We start from the raw sequence: 17,607 nt of genomic DNA, 5'->3' as shown, positions 1-17,607 counted from the left end.
GGGAGGGGCACCACCTTGCATGAACACTACAGTCTCCAAGCATTGCCTTTCTTGCAGAACGGGAATAATGTGATCTTTTAGAAGAGCGCTGTACCATGCACTAATTACCATACACCTTACGAGGCCATGACTCTTCAAAGGAAAATGGTACGATTATAAACTCTGCTGTGAATCCACACCACTGTAACGTATGGACTTTGTAGTGATCTTCCATGCACAGCAGATGATAAGAATATTTCGCAGCTTTGTGCATTTACAGCCCCATGAAGAGTGAAATGTGTCTCATTAGACTACAAGATCATTCGATCGTCAAGTTCATACGAGCCAGAAATCGTTGAGCAAAGTCTATTAGTTGTTGCTGATCACAAGACTTTAGGGGTGCCTCCGTAGCCAGGTGGGAAGGAGCAGCAGTGCGTAGCACACGCTTCTTGATTAGACCGGGGTTCGAGCCCGTCACCACCAAATACGGAAGATACGGAAAGGTCAGGGAATGACCACCGCATATCCCGGAGCAATATGGCCTTAGTTGCTAATGCTCCTAAAACACCAAATAACAACAACAACAACAACAAGACTTTAGTTCGTGCACTACATGAATCCTGTACGGGAACCAGCGTAAATTATTCGAAGCACTTTACATACAGTAGACCAAGGAAGGTTCAAGTCCCACACACCTCTGGCACAACTGACTGGTAGTGTTTCGCATTGTGACCATTGCAACCGCCACTTTATCCACTACTTCCGTTCCGATACGCGGTCTTCCCCTGCCTAGAATTACACCTAACTCCCCAATCGGTGGCGTCACCAACCACTGATTGGGGAGTTATGTTTATTAGTTTCGAAACCCCACTGACAATGTCAAAGGTCCTTTACGCAAACCTTTAAGTTTCTGATATTCACGCATTAGCGTTACTATTATTCTGGTATTATTTAGTTTTACTAAAAGAACACGTTCCTTTTTTGTAAGAGCCATAATGGTTATTGTTTTCACACGAAGTGGTAAAACAGAGGTCTTAGCCACTCTTCTATTGCAGAGGCATTGTGTAGTTGGATAATCAGATTATGTTCGTAATTTTGATGAAAATTGATGAGAAAGAGGGTACTGATGTATTGTTTTGTTTTCATAGCAACATACCTGATACAGAGCTCCTCCAATCAGTGGACCAATTGTCAGGCCTAAAGAAAAACTTGTTTCACTGATAGCCTACAAACAGACAAAAAATTTTATTTCATTAACGTAGCATCAGTTACATATGAAACCACTCTATACAGTTAGCTTAATTAAATAAAATTTTATTATTAAATAAAGCGTAATTCGAAATTTTAATATGTCATATTCTAGATTAGTATTATTCTCAAAATAACTTTTAATGTTTCAGTAAATAGCGCCAGCGTAATAGATATTTCTATGTATACAATACGGTGCCAGAGGACAAAGTAACCTTGAACTTAGAGGCTGCTGTGGCCGACTGGTAAAACGCGTAGGTACAGTAGTACACGTGTTTGAGTTGACCGCGGTTTAATCTCGCGTGACAGCTAAATATACTGTAGTGCTGTTCTTATATTATCTTGTTCTTATCTATCCTGTATATTCCTCTGACCCTATGTGGGCGTCCGAAATATAAACAGAAGATTTATTTTTTTATTAACGTCGTTTTTTTATATTACAGTATTAATAATGTAGTGCTATCTCTGTCACTGCTAACCCGTTTTCTGTTTTTATCTATAAATTATCAATTGATAATTAAGGTATATTATTTTCAATTTTTATATATTGCTGGAGAAACAATCCATTATAATATAATTGTATTTAGCGACAAATCTTTGGCGTATCAATGCTGAGGTCGTGTATAAATACTACTTTATTTACAAGTTTTTTAAAGAGACTCTAGCCCTGTTATGTATGGTTTATTAATAAAGATTAAATTAAATTAGTCTATTTAGAGATATCCAGTTTTATTTCTTAATTCTGGACACTAAGGCCAGACGTTTTACATTTATTTATTTATCTTTATTATCTTTAAAAAATATTTTTAGAGTGGCAAAGACTCGCAGCCACTCAAAACTCAATTCTAATGAACATATGGGAGTGCTATTTCTTTCGTCTTACATACCAAACAAGTTATCTGAATCAGAAGTAACTCTTTATGCGTCCTCCAGTAAATTAAAATGAATAGACAGGAAAAAAAAAAACATCCTCACAGAACTCACAACTACATGACTATAACTGAAGACCCAACCCATTTCGACGAAAAGATGACAACAACAACAACATGCTTTAATAGCACTGCGTAGTTGAAAATATAACAGTCGATATCCCATTTTTTTTTTTTTTTGTAATTTTTTTTCTGTCTGATTCCTACACAACAACGCTCTGCTAGCTATGTTATGAGATATACCTTCGTATTATTCATAGAGGTAATTTAATAGGTCTTCGACTTCAAGGTAACATGTGGGTGTATGCCACATTCTGACCAGCCATATGTCTAACAGTGATATTTATAAACCGAATTCACTTTGCTGTTCGAGTATGCATCTGCTTTTCTAAGAAATACACTGTTCAACAGCTTTTTATAATTACCATTTGAACTACGAAGATATAAACAATCCACCAATCATAATTCTGCTTATTATAAAAGCATTATTCATAATTACTGCTGAATGTTTGTTTGTTTGTTTTTTAATTAAATTTCGTAATGGTATAAATAATACAGAACATTCAATACTTCTATGCCGATTATATTTGAAAGCTAAATGGTGACGTAATAAAATATTTAACTCGAAATCTAAACTGTGCAGTTCAATACTCTATTTCTGCGCACCAAGGAGTAAACGAAGAAAATTGATCCCCTCCGCATTCAGTTTTCTCAAAGGACAAATCACAAATGTCAGCTGCTGCAAAGGATGTGGCAACCGGCATTGCCCGGTTATCGATAAATACGAAAGAAGGGCAAAGGGCGAACACGAAACTGTTTCTTGTCTTCAAGCTATATTGAAAGATGATTATAATATTAAAAGAAACTTCTCTTCGTTCGATCGAACACATTTCGATATTCTTTTTCCTCTCGCTAAGCCAGTGGAACAAGTAACCTTTGTTTTATACACGAGAGTTACATCTACAACGAGGTTTCAATAACACCATTTTGTTTTGCCCTCTAGATATTTTATATCGCCATCTGGTGGTCAATATTAAACTGAAGCTCTTTTGTCACTTGCAGATCTTGTTAATGAGCACGTGATCATCTTGTAACTGAGAATGTATCGTTAGAAGTTTTGGTGTGGCGTAAGCGGTTTCAGTATACCCGATAGCTACCAATAGATCTCTCAACAAAACTCAAATAAGCAGCCAGGCAAATTGGTTCCAAAAGGTGCCTTACAAGTAATCTGATACGCGATGCACTTAAAAACTACTTTGCGAAAGAAAAACGATTTGTCATTAAATAAACTGGTGTTGGTTTTGCCTCCTATTAGTGTTATTATCGTCTCTGGCTTTTTAAAAAAAAACTTGAAACATATACTACATCATTTACGAAAATTTCAAATTTGATTTGATGCACGAATTAATAAATTAGGTAATGTTCGCAGTGCTTTATTTCAGGCGCGTTAGATGCTTTTTAATTGAATTTTCATTTTCTATGATTAATGGAAGTGGAAAGTAAATATCTAATTAACATCCTGCCAGTTAATTACTAAGCAATTAACTTTTTTAAATGCACTTTACTAACTTGCTTCTCGATTTTAATAAAAATTGAAATGCAATATATATTTCCCGCTCTGTGATTCAATAAATTAAACAAATATCAATACATACATCAGATTGTTGTATGCTGCCAACACTTTCGTAATGTACTTGACTTATTTCTTCTTGAATTCTAATAAAAATTGAATTATTTTACGCCTTTGCTGTGATTAATGTAATAAACAAATAACAATAATCCATTATTTATATATTTAGTAAACTGATAACGGAAAACGAACTCCCTAAAAATGCAAGGAGTTTTATGTGCTAATGAGAACTTTTCGTTTAAGAATATCTGCCATATTGTCCATTCATTCCTACAATCAGCGAACAGCAACAAACATAATACTGTATCCAGTACTTCAGCTACATTGCGGTATATGGATTGTCTATATCAGCGGTTCCCAACCTTTTTTGACTCGCGAACCCCTTTCAACATAATATTTATATCGCTCTATATTCTCTGAAATCGTACAAAAGTACTGAATTTTCATTATAAAATATTTCCAGCATTACGTTTGTATACGCGTCATTGCATAATAAAAATTATTAAGTATTATTTTTATACTTTGTGAAGCAGTTATTAATTAGTCCAAACTAGATTTTGAACAGGCTAAGAGTAGAAAACTTGCTTCTTGTCCAAATGGTAGGCGAGCATTCTGGTCTTTCCAAAGCTATTGGCTGCAATTTTTGTCCATCTCTGTTCCCGCCTCTGTCAAAACCAGATGGTTCTATTGCCACATCAGCCAAAGATAAAGCTGTCCTGCTAGCAACCTATTTTTCTACCAACTCATGTATTGATGATCTTGGTAAATCACCTCAAACCGTTCTCAGTACACTCTATTCAATGAATCCTGTGGTTTTACGTCAGAAGGATTTTGATGAATCTGATGCTACGAAAGCTCCAGGTCCTGATGGTATTTCTCCACTTGTTCTCAAAACATGCGCCCGTGAACTTACTCCTGTTTTGTGTCGTCTTGCTTCACTTTCTTATTTAAAAGGTGTTTTTGCTTCTGCTTGGAAATTTGCTCATATCCAGCCAGTTCCTAAAAAGGGTGACAAACCCTTCCATCCAATTATTGTCCCAAGTAATGAAGAGAAATAAATTAACTGCCAACTCTTAAACTATCTGGAAATATTTCATCTGCTCAACGATCGCCAGCATGGATTCTGTCAGTGTCGTTCCACTGGTTGATATTCTTGCTTATGTACATCTATGCAAGAACTTCTAGAAGAGACAGAAAACGAAATCAAAACATAAGAGAGAAAATGGAAGTGAAAAAGAATATTAACACTAGTAGAGAAAAGCGTTTCACATGGTATAGACATGTAAAACGGATGCAAGAAACCACATATCCAAAGGCTATCCTGGAATGGATACCACCTGGAAGAAGGGGAAGAGGAAGACCTAGGAGGACATGGATGGATGGAGAACGGGAGTGCATGACAGCCCGAGGTTTAACTGACCAAGACATCTTGAACCACACTTTATCGCGGGAAAAAATTCCTACCAAAAAATAACTTGTAGGCTGAGGAAATCCATTGTAAATGGAAACACTCCTCTTGAAGAAGGAGATGTATATCTATGGACAAATTCAATAGAAAAGTTTTTGGTGAAACTCAAGCCATTGCTCTTGACATTTCAAAGGCTTTTGATCATGTTTGGCATAAAGGTCTTCTAAATAATCGTCCATCCTATGGTTTGTGAGCTTTGTAATTGGGTATTCAGTTTTCTCTCTGACTGCTCACTGTGGGTGATGGTAGAAGGCTCTGTCTTCTTACTTCTCCACTAATGCCGGTGTCCCCCAAGGTTCAGTTCTTTCCCCCACTCTTTTCCTCTTGTATATTAATAACCTTCTTCCATTGACCGGAAATCCTATCCATAGTTTTGCTGGTGATAGCACATTACTTTCCACCTTTCAGTTTGAGAAACCCTGCCCTGCTGAAAGAGCTTCAACTTCTTGAGTATCCGCTGCCAAATCCTTAAATGCTGATCTCCGGGACTTCTTCAGTGGGGCAAAGAAATCTTAATTTCAATCCTTCTAAAACTCAGTCCTGTCTTATATCTAGAAAAATGGATTCTTCTGCTCCTATGCTTATCTTCGATGACACTCCGATTTCTAGGAAAGACCTTGGGGATTACCGTGACTTCTAATCTCTCTTGGCACAAGCACATTACAAATATTGCTTCCTCTGCATCTAAGAAACTTGGTTTTCTCTTTCCAAGCAGCTGTTCACTCTGTACAAATAGCAAATTTGCCCTACCATGGAATATTGTTCCCACATCTGGGGCGGTGCTCCCAAAACCTCTCGCAGGCTTCTAGATTACATTCAAAAGAGGGCAGTTAGGTTAATTAATGACTCATCTCTAACAGAGTCTCCAATCTGTCACTTAGACGTTCTGTTTCTGTCGCATGTCTTTTTTACAGATACTTCCATGGGCGCCGTTCTTCTGAACTGGGTTCTATAATTCTCACTCTCTCTTTTAAAGCAGTCCCAACACGTGATGCAACCGGTAAACATCCTTTTACTATCTAACTTCAAACTCACAAAACCAACTTTTCATCTTCCTCGTTTAATCATTCATCTGCCGTTTTCTGGAACAACCTTCCTTCATACGTATTTCCTGAAAATTACAGTCTACAGAAGTTCAAGTCTAATGACAACAATTATCTTCTTTCATCTTTTCAACCAATGCACGGTACTAAGTACTATAAGTTCTAAAAAAAAAAGTACCTGTACGTAACAATGATCCTTGAGAATGAAAAAAAAAAATAGTATGGAAAACATATTTATTTAAAAAAGGTTGTTTAGGCATGGGTAATGCCCTTCCATCATTTCTACTACCCAGGTAGTATGAATGCATCGTTTATTCATATCTCATATTATGAATGAACCTTCAGAACGAGTGGCCGAGGTATTGCTAATGTTACTTATTCTCGGCGGTTGCCACCACCGGTTCGAAACTTATTGGCTTACTCATCGGTGGGTGGGTAGGTATCCTGTTGTTGCAATAGTGACAACCCGGTTATGAGTATAACTCCACAATATGAGAGATGCTTGATGGTGTGCATGATTTAATCTTAAACTATTTCTTGACTAAACGTCCAAGAGTATGAAAAAGGTTGTTTATGCATAGGTAATAATACACTTCCGTAATTTCTACTACACAGGTAGTATGCATGCACCTGATTATATCTCGAATTTACCCATGCATGAACAACCTTTTTCATACTCTTAGACATTTAGTCAAGAAATAATTTTAGATATTTATTTAACATGGTATACTGTAAGGTAGTACAGTAATTATAAGGAATTGTAGGAGATGTGGTTTATTTTTTTGGCAATTCTTTACTTTTTATTTAATTTTAGTATACTGTACTTTATTGTTTATTGTTAGTTATATTTTGTAGTTTACCTATGTAAATCTAAGCAGACGCCATTACGGAATTTTTAGTGTGAACCTCCAGGGGTTCGCGAACCACCGGGTGGAAACCGCTAGTCTTTTTGATAAAAAAAAAAAAAAAAAGAGGAGGAATAATAATTTCCTAATTTATATTTTTCCGATTTTAATGATATTTGGAATGGTCAACAAATCTTTTCAAAAGAGCTAAATATAAAATTTCATGAAAATCTGTCCATTGTGAGCTGAGTTGTTACTCGTGGACGGACAGACAGATGGACGACAATAACAATATGCGAACGCGCCTAAAAAATATAAAAGTATTTACTTTTTTTAAATTTTTTTCAGGGATTGCTGCTTTAATGTAAAGCATCAATGAAAGGTAAAGGCATCTATAAAATACATGGTTTAACTAAAGATGAAATCTGCTTACCATTGCTGTAGCAATGTTGTCAGGAAATTCCATGGCCAATAGTGTATAACTGGCTGTCAAGAATCCCGATGAACCTAGGGCTTCTATTGTTCTTACTGAGAAAGCTAATGCTATAAAAGTTGTTCCCGAAGGAGCTTTATCCAGAGTCCTATAATAAACAAGTTAAATTCATTATTATATGTACCATTAAAGTTATACTTGAGTGTTCATAATCGTATGATAAACTTTATTTTCTTCTTCTTTTTTTTTATTTGCCGAAATCTTGTGGCTGAATGAAACATTTAATAAAAATTGAAATTAAAATTTGTCGTACGTCTTGTACAAAGACCTGCCTTTGTAGTATGGACACTCTTTGAGGTATCAAGATGTTATGTTAACAGTAGGTTTACAATACGATCACAGTGACTACTAAGAAGAATAAAGGGAGAGGAGGGCCCTTCCACGGTCTGATAATGGGGGAAACGAAAGTATTGTGCTGGCCTATCTGCTGATTTCAAATCTATTTTTCAGACTAAAAAATTCTTCGTTCATCCAGAATAACAACAGTATTACCATTATTTAATGGTAATACTGTTGTTAATGTGCCTATGACTAATAAAGATACGAAAAGAACACTTGATTCAGTGCTCCAGGGCCTTATTATTTCGCTTCAAATGTCTGCCGAATGTGCAAATAGTGGCATAGTGTTGGAGGTAAAGCGCCACCGGTGGTTTCCCGCAACTGCGCCATCAGTACTCTTGTGAGGTAAACAGAACTCTGTAAATGGCAGAAGTTTGTGAGTAGTGTGTGGTTTGTGTAGTGTAGTGTGTTACAAAGTGAAGCGCCAGAATGGCATCTCACACCTAAAGATGTCAGCAGCACCTGACCCACCAGAAAGTACACAGGTGCACCCTTGCCGTCTACTGGGGACTAGCGAATCCTAACCTGAGGTTCAGGATTTGAAATCCTAACCTGAGGTTCAGGATTTGAAATCCTACCCTGGAGCATCTAGGTTTGCAATTTCTCGTAGAAGGTTAGTCCATTTGTCCGGAATCCATTTGAGCAATTTCTGCCACAGTTGAGTCCAGTAGATAAAAAAAATAGTGTGTGCTCTGACTTTGGGAATTTTCAACTCAGCATTTGTTTGTTCATTTTTATGGATGTCAAATTAGGGAGGTCGCCTCTGAATAGAGCGCCTATGTTGGAATACTGATTGCACAAACTCAATAAGCGCAGTATAGAGGTGTTCTTGTTGCAGGAGGATACTCTTGGTTCCGTGGGTTTTGCTGTATTTTAGTGATGAGTCTGATGCGATATTCTTCATATTCAGGGCATGTATACATGACGTGGTCCAAATTTCAGGGTCGCCACAAATGCAGGGAGGGTTTTGCTGTATTCCAAAGGTTGTCAACTTGCGATTAAACGGACCGTTCTCCGTTAAGATAAATGTTACTTGTAGCCCAGGAGAAAACTAGAGAAGAAGCTTTGGGCCAGGAAACACCACATTAGGAAGGAATTTTTTGGTGATGGCACTTTTTATAGTTTCATTCCAAGATCTCTGCCAAATGGCTTGCAGTCTCTCCATTATGCGTCTTTCCCTCTCCAGATAATTTGCCATGTCTTTTTGAATTCCAAGAATCTCAGTAGGGATGGCTTTCCTTCATTGAAAGAGGCCTTGTTTTACCACCTGAAGATATAGAGAATGAAGCTGGCCAAAACCTAGGGAGCCGGGATACTAACGGTGTATTTCCTCAGATTTTAAATCTGATTTTTTTGCTGATTTTATTTCCAATGAAACGGTTTTATTTTATATAGTTGTAAGGTTCTCGTTGCTGTTTTTAATTACAGTAAAATGTAATTATTAAAATTAAGTGGTATATTTATTTCTTGCCCCACTCTAACCCGAATGAAATCATTCGTATTATTCATTTGGGAGGGTCCCCCAAATTCTTTTTTCAGAGGTTGCAGTGTCACAAAGCTTCTTGAGAACCCACGATATAGGCCACGTGATGACTCAAGTCTGTGACAGGGTAACAACGGCAAGTAGTTTAACAAGCAGACATGACATTACCGATGAGTACAACTAACAGGAAAGACATTCTGGTGTTTCCGTTCAATTCAAGCCCTATGCTGACGGCATCGCTAAAGGAAATTCGAAAGTCTTGGATGTAACAACTGCTTCATCAACCATAGCCACTATAATATTCTAGAACGAAAAAGAAACTGACTGGTGAGGAGCACCCAATAAACAAAGTGACCAAGTCTATGTTCTCACTTTCTTGGTAAGCTGCTCGAGTCATCCACAAAGCGATCACTATCCTGCTCAATAATGATTTGCTGTAAGTTTTCTATGACGAGCGTACTGTGGTGTATTTTTGTGAAAAGAAGTGAGAAATCGTACCAGCAAGACGTTCTAGAGAAGATGGTGAAGTTCCTGAATGGAACAGCTCGCTTATAAAACAATTTAATATACAGGATATTCGCAAACCTCCTTTACAAAACTAAAACGTTATTGTGTTAAATTTAAGTAGTAAAAACATACATTTTGTGTGCTGCTTAAATAATAACGCTGATTACCATTTTACCATAACTTATTAAACACCTAATGTTTAATGAATTTTAAAAATCAAAGCTTCTTCTTACCCAAATAGGACAGAACAGCATCCAGCAACAAACATTCCAGCCTTCAGCATAAACCCGATTTTTAAAATAGGCAGCTAAAAAAATTTAATTTCATTGAAATTATATGAAAATACTTTTATTTGGTAAACAAAATATAATTAAAAAATACAATACGCACTTCTCAAAGTTAATATAACACTATGATTATTATTAATAATAATAATAATAATAATAATAATAATAATAATTATAATATTGTTAATTATTAATCTTAATCTTAATAATATCTTAATAATAAATCTTAATTAACAATCTGATATATTAACAATTAATTGTAATAATATTAATTTAAATAAATTATTAATTATAATAATTATGTTAATTAGAGCAAATATGTAAATTAGTTTACATTAAAAAAAAGACACAGCGCCCTTTTTATTTTTTAACAAAACATGCACCTCTCATACGCAGCGCAATACTCGAGAAATATTCTGATATAAAAAATCAATTGGGAGAAGAAACCTTGTTTAGTCTTGTGCTAACTTTGGTTTCTAAATCGGCTGTAGTGGATGAACCTTCAATATCTAACAACTGCGTTGCTGTTTACATCGATTGTCACCTTTAAAAATCTTTGAGTGCTCAGGTTAAAAACTTTTCAAGTGCCTGCTTGATAAAATTTGTAAACAACTTCAGTTTTGGTTTACATACAAGCTATTACTTTGTACTTATAAAAAATTAATAAGTTACATGGAGACCGTTATTCGATTTGCATATAACTGGAGGGAAACAGAAAAGACAGCTATATATTATATACTTTTTGTAGAAAACCCTCACAACAGAATAGGGGCTACGACTGCTACTGTTACCCATAAGCAGTGCTTTGCATTTGTCAATGTTAAGAAAGAGTAAGACTAAAAAGAAATCTCCTGTATCATCTCAAACTTCAGATGATTGGTACAATGGTGGGAGTTATTTTGCCACGCACACACACACACACACACAACGCACAGATCTGTGGAGGTCTATTTGTTATTCGCTTATGAATAATTCGAACATTACACAAAAAGATACTTCAGCAACTTCAAATATTTTAATTTACATACGTTCACTTACCAGCCTTCCATATATGGGTGAAGTAATAAATATAACCAACTGTAGGACACCAAACACAAGACCGTACTCTGTTGGGGTTGCTCCTTTCTTCTCAGCCTATGGAAGAAACGTTTTAAAAATCTATGAAGTATTTATAATCACATAATATATTTTTTAAAATATAATAAACGACTTAAATATTTACATGTCAATTCTTGAGCCTTTGCAGTTAATGTTACACAGACCAAAAGAGCATTAATTGATTGGAGAGATGCACATAACAGATCGTCAAATATTCGCATACATTTAATATTTAATTGAATATAATTAACCAATAAAAATCCTCGTCGTGTAATAAACAGAGCTAGCAATGGAAAAACAATAAATGTCTAATTTAGTTTAAAAAAATTGAAATAAGAAGGCTTCGCTTAACGTCTCTTCATTTAAAGTTGTTTCGAATTTACGTCGTTTTTAGGATGAGGTAGAGAATTCGTTATCGATACTGCTCATCAAGGACACATCACACTGGGTCAGTGTATTGCCCATGCCGGAACAAGGGTAAAACAGAAGGGATGGGCAATACATATTTAATAGTTTTCTCAGGATACAAAATATCTAGTTCTAGAGATGTGTTGCTTATGTGATCCAATATGTCGATCGCTTACTGTTCTCACATTTGATTATAGCAAGTGGTGGAAAATTTCAGTTGCATCTCTTATTTTTAGTACTGTATAATACCACAAAGTAGGTCACAAAACATATTCCTCCATTTAAAGGCTTAAAAATAAAATATGTTTAATCTAAAGCTGCTTATTTTAAACAATACATAAAACGAAGCAGTCCTCCTTAACATGTTCTCATTTAAATAATGTCATACGATGTCCATAAAATAGTTTTTATTAGCAAATAAAAATTTATGTGACACTGCAAATAACTTGAGTACTTGAGATTAGAATGGTACATGGGCTCTCTTTGAAAAAAATGAAGCCTTAGGTGACCTTGAAAGGATTTTTATTTCAACTTGTCGACATTTAAGTGAAACAGAAATTTTATTTTTATATTTTCAATGGCTTGAAAGTGTTTGGCACAGCTACTCCTCTTTCATTTAAACACACACATTATGTAATTCTAGAATCAACCAGCACTCTAAATCCGTGGAAGATTAATCAGGCGATATCATGCGCTTAAATCATCGGTAATGAGATAAGCTGTCAATATTGGGATGAAACATAATACCACAGTAATAGGCATGACAGCTTCATCACGATAAAGCAGTGATAATATGGATTTTTTACATAAATTATCTTCCTTTACGGTAATTGCAAAAATAAAGAGCTAATAGTTATTAAAATAGTCGAATGATAGTGGTATCGATTTCACGAAATGAATTAAACATTATTTTACAACCTTCATCCCAAACATTTAGTACTTTCTAAACTTTTTTGACGCCAGTGTATGAACGTGCCAAACATAATTCGATACCCCCATAAAGAATGTTGTAATTATTCGATCCCATCATTTTTGTTTTTCACCTCTAAGCTGATCTAAATGCAACGGCAGACAACTTCCTTTGTTTCTGCCCAATTACGTCCAAACAATGTAAGGGGGGAGGATAAGTGTGCAGGACTATAAATGTCATAATTTTTTATGTATTAATCAATAATTGCATTTTAATTAATTGACTATATCAAAGTATGCTGTGAAAGGAAATCAGTACAAACAATGCTGATGTGATGCCAAAATTTTAAGGTACCCTTTGGGACACAATGCTATACCCACTTAGAAAATCTCTGGAAAAAAAAAATTGAACCATGAACTTTAAAACATTTTTAAAAAAATAGTCTTATTTAGACTATCATTGAAATTGTTGAAAGGGTCCAAAGGCAGCCAAAACTAGTGAGATCGGCAAAAAGGCGATCATATGAGGAAAGACTTCGAAAGGCCACATAGCTTGGCAACCAGGCACCTTGAAGGGGATCTAGTTGAAGTCTATGGTGCTCGGAGAGGAGAACGTAAAATGAATGAGAGCGAAATTTTTAGCGTAAAAAATGATTCCAGAAGTTTTCTTTCAGCCTGCGAGTTGTTAATTGCTGTAAAAGTTGCCTCCATGGGCAGTTGAGATTGACAGCTTGGGGGAATTCAAAGATAAATTGGACAGATACTTAAGTATGGAGGGAAAGTTCACTATTGGTAGTTTATTTTATTCATTTTATTTTATATTCTTTTCTGGATTGCGCAGGAAACAGCTGAAGCTTCCTTGCCCCATATGGTTAATACTGATACTAATACTAATATGCAGGGGGTTTCCTTAGAGGTACCTAGTTTCAAAGCATTGCAAGGCGAAAGGTAATACTTCGCGGCAATGGAGAATAAACGTTCTTAACTTCATCAGGTATTTATACCAATCTTCATTAACAAGATTTGAATCTGAATCTTTCCAGCCTATGACGATTACCGGATCCACTCAGCTACAGAGATCTCACAAATAATACAAAAGACACCAGAAAAGTTGCTTTTCTGAATGTAAATGGAAGGCGTCCGTATAGAATACTTTCCACATTTATCTCTTTTTATCTCTTGTCTACCTTCTTTATCTCAAACGATACATTTAAGATAATAAGAGCCATTCATAAATTAAGCGGTGGCTTACGTAATTTCTGAATGTTTCCTTACATGGAACTTCGCACTTATAATGCCCAAATCCGGATTTCAGTAGTCTGGGGGCGCCTCCGTAGCCAGGTGGGAAGAAGCAGCAGTGCGTAACGCACGCTTCTTGATTAGACCGGGGTTCGATCCCGTCACCACCAAATACGGGGATGCGGAAAGATCAGGGAATGATCACCGCATATTCCCGGAGCAATATGGCCTTAGTTGCTAATGCTCCTAAAAACCAAATAACAAACAAACAAGTAGTCTGGGGCCCTGACATACATATTTTTAGATGCCCTAAAATGAAATCACACGTGAGTCTAGATTAGGGCTCAGAATGAATCGGAGCGCATCGGAACGATGTTTCTGTTATCAGACACATCCTTTCGACTGGATCAACAGTAGTCCTGTTTCCCCTCCTGCCACATTAGAGCCCTGGCAGCTGCATAACTGAGTAAATTCTGCCCTCGTGGGTAGCACAGTTGGTAGAATTCTCAACTGTGCTCCCCACACCGGTGGAAAAGACCTGAGTTCGAGTCTTGTCAATGATGTGAGGAATTTTTAAGGGCTTTTTTACAATGTGGCTGAGTTAGTCGGTCTCAGGCCAGGGTAACATTGTTTTTTCTCGGGTTCTTCGTTCAGCGAACAGAAAATCGACCACAGAACACACGCAATTTACAGACAGTATATATATAAGGAGCAATATGGCCTTAGTTATAGTCTCGGGTTCTTCGTTCAGCGAACAGAAAATCGACCACAGAACACACGCAATTTACAGACAGTATATATATAAGGAGTTGATACTCCTAAAGTCGTTGATACTCATAGAACTCTATTGTCGCATGCTATACATTAAAGTCTACACATATGATCTGAATGACTAAATTAAGATTTAATTCTACGAAATGTCTTGAACTTGGGGAAGGAAAACCCAGGAATAATTTATAGACTATGGAGGAGAGCAGTTAGAGGTGGTTTAAGAAGAGGACTTAAAGATTATGATACAAATAGACATGAAGTTTTCCATGCAGGGCAAATAGGCGGCCAGAAATGCAAGTGATGGGTAGTTAATGATTTATCCGAAAATATTAATTCTGTTTAATTTACATCTGTTATGTAGATTTTGTTCACGCATAATGCCTCATTATGAGCCCAATAATAACTGCATTTGTAACATGTAATAACAACGCTTCAAGCAACTCAAAGCGCTATTTTAAAATATATTCAAAAGTAACGTTATTCATTACTGTCTACACAAAATCCCTTCAATTTTAATAAAATGTCCTACCTCGGATGGGAAGAATGGAGCTAGAAGCGCATAACAGCAACACAACCAAAAATTGCCATAAATGACAATGGCCATGACTTTGAACTTTCTCCTCCTTGTTGGTGGATTTCTTTCCACAGTATTTTGTTCCACATTATTTTCGTTGTAGGAGTTGACTGAAACGTCTTCTGAAATAGTCCCATACGAGACGATCTCACTGCTTTCCCTACGAGTCATGGTGAAAAATTGCCAACTAATCACTTCGACTGCTGGACCTTCGGTGGAGTGATTCGTTCATGATCTGATAAATTTTTATATTTGTTGTACAATGGTGTAAGGCTCTTTGCCCCTCTTATTTGGCTGCCTGCCATGACTTCATTGTTTATCGTACAAATCTGTTGCACGCACACAGTTAGTTATCGAATGTAAATAGATAGCAAATGATTTCAGTGACCCTCCCTTTCACTCGTCAAACTTTGATTGAACTTAGGTCGTAATGTTTGAGAAATTGATTATAAGTTTTTGTCGGTGGATGGTCGCAACCGATGATGTATTTGTCAAATTAAGAAACTGCAGATACGTCACAAAACTGGACAATGCTAGTTTGAAATTATTAGTAAACTAGAAATAACTGGATATTACTGGTTTGATGAAGTAATATCCAAATGTTACTGGTTTATCAAGTTTTCTTCCCCATTTAGCAACTACTTACGAAATAATCCTATAAATTCTAGGAGATAATTTATCCGTTTGAAGTATTGAATAATAATATTGCACTATCCATTTCACCCCAACATGGTTAAGGGCTCATAATGAAAGAATACATAAATTTAAAGGTTAGTATATCAATAAATTTTACTGCGCATTTAGTTTTACTAATTTTATTATATGTGATACCAACGTAAGGCCTAACTGGTAAATTTTGATTATCAATTAAGCCTAATTGCATACGTTTTCGTGAAAAATAAAATGTTTTTTACAATATGATAAGCATAAGTTCAGAGCGTTTGCATTTTACAAGATGGTTTTGTGGCAGCAGAGTCATCTAGTAATAGACAAGCAGAGGCGCTAAAATGACAACAGCAATCCGTGTTTCTGTTCTACAGCTGGTACATCGGAACGGTACCCGCTGAAACGTTTTAAATTAGAGTGTTTGATGTGTATTGTATTGTATTGATGAGTAGCCAAAACAATGTTCTTGTAGGAACGATCAATCGCAAATTTTTAAGATCTGCGCCAAAGTTCTGCAGTTCATTCCTTCACATTATACAGCACAACACCACGTCGATAGCCCTAAATGTTTTCGAGTTTAAAACTAGCCGTCACAAAATACAGTTTCACATTGACTTTTGAAAATATCCAGTAATGCTTAATGATACTTGAATCCCGAGGGTCTACACCACACTGATCTAGGAGTGATTTGGACCAAAGCTAGTTCCACTGACATTTTGGAGGCCTTTGCATCAGAATGTGTAGTTTAAGAACAGTAAAGCAGTATCTATTTCATGTTTTCTGCACCTTCCATCAGGTTCATAGGATGATTACTAGATGATCGAGTAGCGTGCACGTAAACATAACCTTACAAATAATATAAACACTGCCGCCATTAGAGCAGCCTTAAAATAACACTTTAAAATCGAATATTGAAGAAATGAAGCGGACTACCACCATAAAAATTATTACAGGCTACATTAGATCTCTTTATTTCTGGGATTTGTTTATTTGTCAGTGGAAGATCCCATATAAAACCCTCAGAGCCTCAGCTGGTAACAACTGCAGATCGTTTCATATCCACTAGCAAACTTTAGACCGTCTCGAGAACTTGTATGCAGATTCCCATAGATTCATCTGTGATTGAAGTATAGAAAAATGTAATCACAACCATAAAACCACTGCAGAGCTGAAGATTTGTTTCACTGCGTAATGATCACTTTACACACATCTGAAAATATTTTGATGCGACTCTATAGCTATAAATCTCCCCTCTTCTTCCCCCATCTCTTTCTCTCTTTTATTTTCTTTGTAAATCTTCTGTCCACTGGCAATGAAGGGTGATGTTATTGCTTTTCAACAAAGATTTTATATATCCGTTTTTTTGTAATATTCGAATTTTCTGTATTGCATTCTTATGATCTTCCTCATTATATAGCAGTCATATGATACCATATAATAAAGAATTGTTGTATTTAATTATTAAATGTAAAAAAAAGTTAACTGTTCATAACCTTTGATAACAAAAATTAAATTCTATTTCGAAAAATGAATGATTAGGCACTAGCGGATAGCGAAGTGGATATAATCGCGGTCCCACAACGACTCGAAAAGGTGTAAATTGGAATCACGTTAAAGAGGCGAGGAATTGTCATGGGCATTTTTTCACAATGGCTGAATTAGTCGATTTCGGGCGATGTAATTAAAAAAGC

General features: G+C 36.0%; 1 protein-coding gene across 1 annotated transcript in view; it reads right to left on the bottom strand.

Moving 5' to 3' along the window:
- Nucleotides 1–15,421, bottom strand: part of LOC150077144 (MFS-type transporter SLC18B1-like) — a 32,142-nt gene extending 16,721 nt beyond the window's left edge. Inside the window, exons 1-5 of the mRNA XM_090385788.1 lie at nucleotides 15,206–15,421; nucleotides 11,290–11,385; nucleotides 10,198–10,271; nucleotides 7,576–7,723; nucleotides 1,136–1,204 (exon numbers count right to left, since the gene is read on the bottom strand). Coding sequence (XP_090241914.1) covers nucleotides 1,136–1,204; nucleotides 7,576–7,723; nucleotides 10,198–10,271; nucleotides 11,290–11,385; nucleotides 15,206–15,421 — 603 coding nt within the window. The remainder of the gene's footprint in view (nucleotides 1–1,135; nucleotides 1,205–7,575; nucleotides 7,724–10,197; nucleotides 10,272–11,289; nucleotides 11,386–15,205) is intronic.
- Between the last annotated feature and the right edge of the window lie 2,186 nt (nucleotides 15,422–17,607).

This window comes from Mastigoproctus giganteus, chromosome 12 (genome assembly GCF_048544385.1).
Source record: "Mastigoproctus giganteus isolate SK-2022 chromosome 12, ASM4854438v1, whole genome shotgun sequence".
NCBI lineage: Eukaryota > Metazoa > Arthropoda > Arachnida > Uropygi > Thelyphonidae > Mastigoproctus > Mastigoproctus giganteus.
Note: the sequence above shows the minus strand (reverse complement) of the source record. Positions and strands in the feature narration are given on the sequence as shown.